At 50.9% G+C, this 10,000-nt stretch overlaps 1 protein-coding gene across 1 annotated transcript in view; it reads left to right on the top strand.

Moving 5' to 3' along the window:
- The window catches only part of LOC145339703 (adenylate cyclase type 2-like), a gene marked incomplete at its 3' end in the record, with an annotated part of 35,963 nt that overhangs the window by 21,018 nt on the left and 4,945 nt on the right, over positions 1 to 10,000 (top strand). Inside the window, exon 4 of the mRNA XM_080184225.1 lies at positions 7,468 to 7,629. Coding sequence (XP_080040351.1) covers positions 7,468 to 7,629 — 162 coding nt within the window. The remainder of the gene's footprint in view (positions 1 to 7,467; positions 7,630 to 10,000) is intronic.

Here is a 10,000-nt window from a genome sequence, read left to right as displayed (position 1 = left end):
CTCGTTCTCTCTATCTCTCTTCCCCTCTCGCTGTTTTTCCCTCTCCCTCTCTTGCATGCTCTCTCATTCTCTCTCTGTGCCTCTCTCTCTCTCACCTTTTTGTTCCCCTCTCTCCCTCCCTCTGTCTTCCTCTCTCTCTCTCTGTCTCATTTTCTCTATCTCATGGTCCCTGTCTCTTTCCTGACCTCGCTCACTCTTTACTTCCTTGCCCCCTCTTTGTCTCTCCCTTTATCTCCCTGTTTTTCTCCCGCTCTCTTACCCTTTCTCCCTCTTTCTCCCGCTCTCTCTCTCTCCCTTCCTCTCTCTTTCTGTCTCTCTCTCTTTCTCCCTCTGTTTTTCTTCCACTCTCTCTCTCTGCCCGCCTCTTTCTGTCTCTCCCTGTTTCTCCCTCTATCTTTCTCCACTCCCTCTCTCTCTCTTTCTTTCTCTCCCTCTCTCATAAGTTACATAAGAAATAGGAGCAGGAGTAGGCCATCTAGCCCTTCGAGCCTGCCCCGCCATTCAATAAGATCATGGCTGATCTGTCGCTGCTCAGTTCCACTTTCCCGCCCTCTCCCCATAACCCTTAATCCCCTCTCTTATCAAAAACCCATCAACCCGCGTCTTAAAAATATTTAGCGAGGCAGCCTCCACCACTTCAACGGGCAGAGAATTCCAGAGATTCACCACCCTTTGAGTGAAGAAGTTCCTCCTCAACTCCGTTCTAAACCGCCTCCCCTTTATCTTGAGGCTGTGCCCCCTAGTCCTCCTGTCCTTTCTGAGCGGGAAGAGCCTCTCCACCTCTATCCTATCCATCCCATTCATCATCTTATACGTCTCAATGAGATCTCTCCCTTTGTTTCTCTCTCTCTCTCTCTCTCTCTCCTCATTCTCTCTAATATCATGATCTCTCCCCTTTCTGTCTCTCTCTCTCTATTTCTCTCTCTCTGTCATTCTCCCTCTCTCCTTTCTCTCTGCTTCTCGCTCACTCTCTGTGTGTCTCTTTCCCTTTCTCCCCCTTTCTATCTCTCCCTTGTTCTCCGTCTTACTCTCTCTTTCTATCACACACTCTCTCACTCACTCACTCTCTCTGTGCGTCTCTCTCTCTCTCTCTCTCTCCTTTACTCTCTCTTTCCATCTTTCCACCATGGTCTTTTCACCATGGTAGGCTTCTGCAGAAATTGCAGATGTATGGGATTGAGGGTGATTTAAGAAATTGGATTAGGAATTGGCTGGCGGATAGGAGATAGAGGGTGGTGGTTGACGGTAAATATTCGTCATGGAGTTCAGTTACGAGTGGTGTGCCTCAGGGATCTGTTTTGGGGCCACTGCTGTTTGTAATTTTTATTAATGATCTGGATGAGGGTATAGTTGGGTGGATTAGTAAATTTGCTGATGACACCAAAGTCGGAGGTGTGGTAGATAGTGAGGAAGGGTGTCTTAGTTTACAGGGGGACTTGGACAAGCTGCAGAGCTGGGCCGAGAGGTGGCGGATGGAGTTTAATGCGGAGAAGTGTGAGGTAATTCACTTTGGCAGGAATAACAGATGTGTCGAGTATAGGGCTAACGGGAGGACTCTGAATAGAGTGGATGAACAGAGGGATCTAGGTGTATGTGTACATAGATCCCTGAAAGTTGGGAATCAAGTAGATAGGGTTGTTAGGAAGGCGTACGGTGTCTTGGTGTTTATTGGTAGGGGGATTGAATTTAGGAGTCGCAGCGTCATGTTGCAACTGTACACAACTCTGGTGCGGCCGCACTTGGAGTACTGTGTGCAGTTCTGGTCCCCACATTACAGGAAGGATGTGGAGGCTTTGGAGAGGGTGCAGAGGAGGTTTACCAGGATGTTGCCTGGTATGGAGGGGAGGTCCTATGAGGAGAGACTGAGGGATTTGGGGTTGTTTTCGCTGGAAAGAAGGCGGCTAAGAGGGGATCTTATTGAAACATATAAGATGATTAGAGGTTTGGATAGGGTGGACAGTGATAGCCTTTTTCCTCGGATGGAGAAAGCTAGCACGAGGGGGCATGGCTTTAAATTAAGGGGGGGTAGCTACAGGACGGATGTCAGGGGTAGGTTCTTTACCCAGCGGGTGGTGAGGGATTGGAATGCCCTGCCCGCTGCAGTTGTAAATGCGTCTAGTTTGGGGGCGTTTAAGAGATCCGTGGATAGGTTTATGGATGGAAAGGGATTGGTATAGGTTAGTGGGTCATTGTTTTTGTAACTGGTCGGCGCAACATCGTGGGCCGAAGGGCCTGTTCTGCGCTGTAATGTTCTATGTTCTATGTTTCCCTCTTTTCCCATCACTCTCCGTCCCCCACTTTGTTTCACTCTCTCTCTCTCCTCATTCTCTCTAATATCATGATCTCTCTCCTTTCTCCCCGCTCTCCCTCTCGAGTGGCCTCTTTCTGTACTGTAGGGATTGTACGGAGAAATTTCTTCATCCACAGAATGTAACGGAGGCCAAAAGGTCTTATGAGGAGAGGCTGAGGGACTTGAGGTTATTTTCTTTGGAGAGAAGAAGGTTACGAGGTGACCTGATTGAGGCATACAAGATGATCAGAGGGTTAGATAGGGTGGACAGTGAGAGCCTTTTTCCTCGGATGGTGATGGCTAACACGAGGGGACATAGCTTTAAATTGAGGGGTGGTAATTATAGGACGGATGTCAGAGGTAGGTTCTTTACTCAGAGGGTAGTAAGGGCGTGGAATGCCCTGCCTGCAGCAGTTGTGGACTCGCCAACTTTAAGGGCGTTCAAATGGTCAGTGGATGGGCATATGGATAACGTTGGAATAGTTTAGGTTAGAGGGTCATTAGATTGGTTCCACTGGTCGGTGCAACATCGAGGGCCGAAGGGCCTGTACTGCGCTGTAATGTTCTTTTTTTTTAGAAACATTGTGGGATTTTGAGAAGAAGTTAGACAGAGCGCCTGGGGCTGAAGAGATAGAGGGACGTGGAGAGGGGAGGGGAACAGAGGGGGAAAGGATCAGGGTACTGAATTTGATGATCAGGAACGACCAAAGATGGCTTCTACCATCTCCTTTGTGTATAATAAGAACATAAGAACATAAGAAATAGGAGCAGGAGTAGGCCATCCAGCCCTTCGAGCCTGCCCCGCCATTCAATAAGATCATGGCTGATCTGTCGTGGCTCAGTTCCACATTCCCACCCTCTCCCCATAACCCTTAATCCCCTCTCTTATCAAAAACCCATCAACCCACGTCTTAAAAATATTTAGCGAGGCAGCCTCCACCACTTCAACGGGCAGAGAATTCCAGAGATTCACCACCCTTTGAGTGAAGAAGTTCCTCCTCAACTCCGTTCTAAACCGCCCCCCCTTTATCTTGAGGCTGTGCCCCCTAGTCCTACTGTCCTTTCTGAGCGGGAAGAGTCTCTCCACCTCTATCCTATCCATCCCATTCATCATCTTATACGTCTTAATGAGATCTCCCCTCATTCTTCTAAACTCTAACGAGTACAAGCCTAGTTTATTCAGCCTCTCCTCATAGCTCAACCCCCTCAACTCCGGTATCAGCCTAGTAAACCTCCTCTGCACTCCCTCCAAGGCCAAAATATCCTTGCGTAAGTATCTTGTGGATAAAATTATGAAGGGCATAGATAGGGTGAACAGTGGGAAGCTTTTTTCCCAGGTCGGAGGTGATGATCACAAGGGGTCACAGGTTCAAGGTGAGGGGGGTGAGGTTTAACACAGATATCAGAGGGACATATTTTACACAGAGGGTGGTGGGGGAATGGAATGCGCCGCCAAGTAGGGTGGTGGAGGCGGACACGCTGGGATCGTTTAAGACTTAACTGGATAGCCACGTGAGCAGACTGGGAATGGAGGGATACAGAAGAATGGTCCAGTTGGCTGCATGAGCGGTGCAGATTTGGAGGGCCGAAGGGCCTGTTTCCTCCGCTGCGCTGTTCTTCGCTCTTTCAATGTAACTCACGGCAAAGGCAGGAGACGTTCGTGTTTCGTTTACAGGCAGTGGGGATCAGGTATCGCCAAGTCCAATCAGCATCCAACGCGAATCTGCAGGCAGCTCAAGACATCAGAAACCCGATCTCGGGAGCTGCTCAGATTCCGGGAACAGGGAAACCGCAATACCACTCATTCCAAAGCCAGGCAAACAAAACATACCTTATTCTCTCAGAGAAACACTGGCAACCACTGTCAACGAAAGGCTCTGTACCTGTCCTGGGAGTGTTTGATAGGGGGGACAGTGTAGAGGGAGCTTTACTCTGTATCTAACCCCGTGCTGTACCTGTCCTGGGAGTGTTTGATGGGGGGACAGTGTAGAGGGAGCTTTACTCTGTATCTAACCCCGTGCTGTACCTGTCCTGGGAGTGTTTGATGGGGGGACAGTGTAGAGGGAGCTTTACTCTGTATCTAACCCCGTGCTGTACCTGTCCTGGGAGTGTTTGATGGGGAACAGTGTAGAGGGAGCTTTACTCTGTATCTAACCCCGTGCTGTACCTGTCCTGGGAGTGTTTGATGGGGGGACAGTGTAGAGGGAGCTTTACTCTGTATCTAATCCCGTGCTGTACCTGTCCTGGGAGTGTTTGATGGGGGGACGGTGTAGAGGGAGCTTTACTCTGTATCTAACCCCGTGCTGTACCTGTCCTGGGAGTGTTTGATGGGGGACAGTGTAGAGGGAGCTTTACTCTGTATCTAACCCCGTGCTGTACCTGTCCTAGGAGTGTTTGATGGGGGGACAGTGTAGACGGAGCTTTACTCTGTATCTAACCCCGTGCTGTACCTGTCCTGGGAGTGTTTGATGAGGGGGACAGTGTAGAGGGAGCTTTACTCTGTATCTAACCCCATGCTGTACCTGTCCTGGGAGTGTTTGATGGGGGGACAGTGTAGAGGGAGCTTTACTCTGTATCTAACCCCGTGCTGTACCTGTCCTAGGAGTGTTTGATGGGGGACAGTGTAGAGGGAGCTTTACTCTGTATCTAACCCCGTGCTGTACCTGTCCTGGGAGTGTTTGATGAGGGGGACAGTGTAGAGGGAGCTTTACTCTGTATCTAACCCCGTGCTGTACCTGTCCTGGGAGTGTTTGATGGGGGGACAGTGTAGAGGGAGCTTTACTCTGTATCTAACCCCGTGCTGTCCCTGTCCTGGGAGTGTTTGATGGGGGGACAGTGTAGAGGGAGCTTTACTCTGTATCTAACCCTGTGCTGTACCTGTCCTGGGAGTGTTTGATGGGGGGACAGTGTAGAGGGAGCTTTACTCTGTATCTAACCCCGTGCTGTACCTGTCTTGGGAGTGTTTGATGGGGGGACAGTGTAGAGGGAGCTTTACTCTCTATCTAACCCCGTGCTGTACCTGTCCTGGGAGTGTTTGATGGGGGGACAGTGTAGAGGGAGCTTTACTCTGTATCTAACCCCGTGCTGTACCTGTCCTGGGAGTGTTTGATGGGGAACAGTGTAGAGGGAGCTTTACTCTGTATCTAACCCCGTGCTGTACCTGTCCTGGGAGTGTTTGATGGGGGGACAGTGTAGAGGGAGCTTTACTCTGTATCTAATCCCGTGCTGTACCTGTCCTGGGAGTGTTTGATGGGGGGACGGTGTAGAGGGAGCTTTACTCTGTATCTAACCCCGTGCTGTACCTGTCCTGGGAGTGTTTGATGGGGGACAGTGTAGAGGGAGCTTTACTCTGTATCTAACCCCGTGCTGTACCTGTCCTGGGAGTGTTTGATGGGGGGACAGTGTAGACGGAGCTTTACTCTGTATCTAACCCCGTGCTGTACCTGTCCTGGGAGTGTTTGATGAGGGGGACAGTGTAGAGGGAGCTTTACTCTGTATCTAACCCCATGCTGTACCTGTCCTGGGAGTGTTTGATGGGGGGACAGTGTAGAGGGAGCTTTACTCTGTATCTAACCCCGTGCAGTACCTGTCCTAGGAGTGTTTGATGGGGGACAGTGTAGAGGGAGCTTTACTCTGTATCTAACCCCGTGCTGTACCTGTCCTGGGAGTGTTTGATGAGGGGGACAGTGTAGAGGGAGCTTTACTCTGTATCTAACCCCGTGCTGTCCCTGTCCTGGGAGTGTTTGATGGGGGGACAGTGTAGAGGGAGCTTTACTCTGTATCTAACCCCGTGCTGTCCCTGTCCTGGGAGTGTTTGATGGGGGGACAGTGTAGAGGGAGCTTTACTCTGTATCTAACCTCGTGCTGTACCTGTCCTGGGAGTGTTTGATGGGGGGACAGTGTAGAGGGAGCTTTACTCTGTATCTAACCCCGTGCTGTACCTGTCCTGGGAGTGTTTGATGGGGGGACAGTGTAGAGGGAGCTTTACTCTCTATCTAACCCCGTGCTGTACCTGTCCTGGGAGTGTTTGATGGGGGACAGTGTAGAAGGAGCTTTACTCTGTATCTAACCCTGTGCTGTACCTGTCCTGGGAGTGTTTGATGGGGGACAGTGTAGAGGGAGCTTTACTCTGCATCTAACCCCCTGCTGTACCTGTCCTGGGAGTGTTTGATGTGGGGACAGTGTAGAGGGAGCTTTACTCTGTGTCTAACCCTGTGCTGTACCTGTCCTGGGAGTGCTTGATGGGGGGACAGTGTAGAGGGAGCTTTACTCTGTATCTAACCCCGTGCTGTACCAGTCCTGGGAGTGTTTGATGGGGGAACAGTGTAGAGGGAGCTTTACTCTGTATCTAACCCCGTGCTGTACCTGTCCTGGGAGTGTTTGATGGGGGAACAGTGTAGAGGGAGCTTTACTCTGTATCTAACCCCGTGCTGTACCTGTCCTGGGAGTGTTTGATGGGGGGGACAGTGTAGAGGGAGCTTTACTCTGTATCTAACCCTGTGCTGTACCTGTCCTGGGAGTGTTTGATGGGGGGTCAGTGTAGAGGGAGCTTTACTCTGTATCTAACCCCGTGCTGTACCTGTCCTGGGAGTGTTTGATGGGGGGACAGTGTAGAGGGAGCTTTACTCTGTATCTAACCCCGTGCTGTACCTGTCCTGGGAGTGTTTGATGGGGTCAGTGTAGAGGGAGCTTTACTCTGTATCTAACCCCGTGCTGTACCTGTCCTGGGAGTGTTTGATGGGGGGGACAGTGTAGAGGGAGCTTTACTCTGTATCTAACCCTGTGCTGTACCTGTCCTGGGAGTGTTTGATGGGGTCAGTGTAGAGGGAGCTTCACTCTGTATCTAACCCCGTGCTGTACCTGTCCTGGGAGTGTTTGATGGAGGGACAGTGTAGAGGGAGCTTTACTCTGTATCTAACCCCGTGCTGTACCTGTCCTGGGAGTGTTTGATGGGGGGACAGTGTAGAGGGAGCTTTACTCTGTATCTAACCCCGTGCTGTACCTGTCCTGGGAGTGTTTGATGGGGGGACAGTGTAGAGGGAGCTTTACTCTGTATCTAACCCCGTGCTGTACCTGTCCTGGGAGTGTTTGATGGGGGGACAGTGTAGAGGGAGCTTTACTCTGTATCTAACCCTGTGCCATGCCAGGTTTTAATATCCCTCGCTCTGCTTTTTCAGGTCTCCTTCTTCCTGTTCATTACCTTCATTTCCTACACGATGTTGCCGCTCTGTATGAGGGACGCTATCATCGCCAGCCTCCTGTCCTCCGGGTCACACATTGTGTCTCTCAGCGTCTTCCTCTCTCTCTCGGAGCGCCCTCAGATACAACTGCCTCACCAGGTGAGAGAGTGAGTGTGAGAGACAGTGTGTGAGAGAGACTGTGTGTGAGAGAGTGTGTGTGAGAGAGAGTGTGTGTGTGTGAGAGAGTGTGCGTCTATGTGTGAGAGAGTGTGTGTGTGTGTGTGAGAGTGTGAGAGAGTGCGTGTGAGAGAGAGAGAGTGTGTCTGAGAGAGAGAGTGTGTTTGAGAGAGAGGGTGTGAGAGAGAGTGAGTGTGTCTGAGAGAGAGTGTGTGTGAGGGAGAGAGTGTGTGTTTGAGAGAGTGCATGTGTGTGAGAGAGAGGGTGTGTGAGAGAGTGTGTGTGTGTGAGAGTGTGTATGAGAGAGAGCGTGTATGAGAGAGAGTGTGTGTGAGCGAGAGTGTGTGTGTGAGAGAGTGTGTGAGAGAGTGCGTGTGAGAGAGAGACAGTGTGTCTGAGAGAGAGTGTGTTTGAGAGAGAGTGTGTGAGAGAGAGTGAGTGTGTCTGAGAGAGAGTGTGTTTGAGAGAGAGGGTGTGTGTGAGAGAGAGAGTGTGAGAGAGAGTGAGTGTGTGAGAGAGAGTGTGTGTGTGAGGGAGAGAGTGTGTGTTTGAGAGAGTGCATGTGTGTGAGAGAGAGGGTGTGTGAGAGAGTGTGTGTGTGTGAGAGTGTGTATGAGAGAGAGCGTGTATGAGAGAGTGTGTGTGAGCGAGAGTGTGTGTGAGCGAGAGTGTGTGTGTGAGAGAGAGTGTGTGTGAGAGAGTGTGTGTGTGAGAGTGTGAGTGTGTGAGAGAGAGTATGTGTGTGTGAGAGAGTGTGTGTGTGTGAGAGAGTGTGTGAGAGAGTGCGTGTGAGAGAGAGACAGTGTGTCTGAGAGAGAGTGTGTTTGAGAGAGAGGGTGTGAGAGAGAGTGAGTGTGTCTGAGAGAGAGTGTGTTTGAGAGAGAGGGTGTGTGTGAGAGAGAGAGTGTGTGTGAGAGAGTGCGTGTGTGTGAGAGAGAGGGTGCGTGAGAGACAGAGTGTGAGAGAGTGTGTGTGAGAGAGTGTGTGTGTGTGTGTGAGAGTGTGTATGAGAGAGAGCGTGTATGAGAGAGAGTGTGTGTGAGCAAGAGTGTGTGTGTGTGAGAGAGTGTGTGTGAGAGAGTGTGTGTGAGGGAGAGTGTGTGTGTGTGTGTGTGAGAGAGTGTGTGTGAGAGAGAGTGTGTGTGAGAGAATGTGTGAGAGAGTGTGTGAGAGAGAGTGTGAGAGAGAGAGAAAGTGTGTCTGAGAGTGCATGTGAGAGACAGAGAGTGTGTGAGAGAGTGTGTGTGTGAGAGAGAGTGTGTGTGTGAGAGAGTGTGTGTGTGAGGGAGAGAGTGTGTGTGAGAGAGAGTGTGTGTGTGAGAGAGAGCGTGTGTGTGAGAGAGAGTGTGTGTGTGAGAGAGAGAGAATGTACGTGAGAGAGAGAGTGTGTGTGAGAGTGAGTGTGAGAGAGAGAGTGTGTGTGTGTGAGAGTGTGAGAGAGAGTGAGTGTGAGAGAGAGAGTGTGTGTGTGTGAGAGTGTGAGAGAGAGTGTGTGTGTGTGAGAGAGGGAGAGTGTGTGTGAGAGCGAGTGTGAGAGAGAGTGTGTGTGTGTGACAGAGTGAGTGTGAGAGAATGTGTGTGAGAGAGAGAGTGTGTGAGAGAGAGAGAGTCTCTGCATGTGAGAGTGAGTGTGCGTGTGAGAGAGTGTGTGTGAAAGAGAGAGTGGGTGTGTGAGAGAGAAACAGACAGATCCAGGAAGAATGAATGAGAGTGCACAGAGCAGGAGCCCGTACCGAGCTGCGATACAACCAGGAAGAATGCTTTCTATGGTGCATCTGTAAAAGTTGGTGAGGGTCGTAGCGGACATGCCAAATTTCCTCAGTCTTCTGAGGAAGTAGAGGCGTTGGTGGGGTTTCCTGGTGGACCTCGTCTTGTTCTGACACCTTGTGGTCTTATGATCAAACCACAGGCCTGATGTATAATTTCGGCAGGTCCGTGTGTAACTTGGGGTCTTTGTCACTCTGAAGAAGAGCACAGAGAGTCCAAGGTCAGACCCTTCGGCCCTCCAAACCTGGGCCGATCACGATTCCCTCACAAAACTAAAGAAAAATCTTCTGCCCTCCCTGAGTCCATCTCCCTCTATTCCCTCCCTCTCCATGTCCCCATCCAGATGCCTCTCAATTGTTGCTAATGTGCCTCCTCCCTCCACCTCCTCGCCTTCCAAGAACCCACCACTCTCTGCCTGAAAACCTCCCTTCAACATCCCCCCCCCCGACCACCCCCACCACCCTCACCTTGACCCTGTGCACCACCTCCCCCCGTTCTCATTGACTCTTCCACCCTGGGGAAGAAGCCTCCGAGTGTCCAGCCTGTCTAAGCCTCTCATTTACTCTGCAGCTCAAAATCTGAACTC

Source organism: Carcharhinus amblyrhynchos, unplaced genomic scaffold, assembly GCF_965287045.1.
Source record: "Carcharhinus amblyrhynchos unplaced genomic scaffold, sCarAmb.v2.hapA scaffold_620, whole genome shotgun sequence".
Taxonomy (NCBI): domain Eukaryota; kingdom Metazoa; phylum Chordata; class Chondrichthyes; order Carcharhiniformes; family Carcharhinidae; genus Carcharhinus; species Carcharhinus amblyrhynchos.
This window is presented reverse-complemented; position numbering and strand designations above follow the sequence as displayed.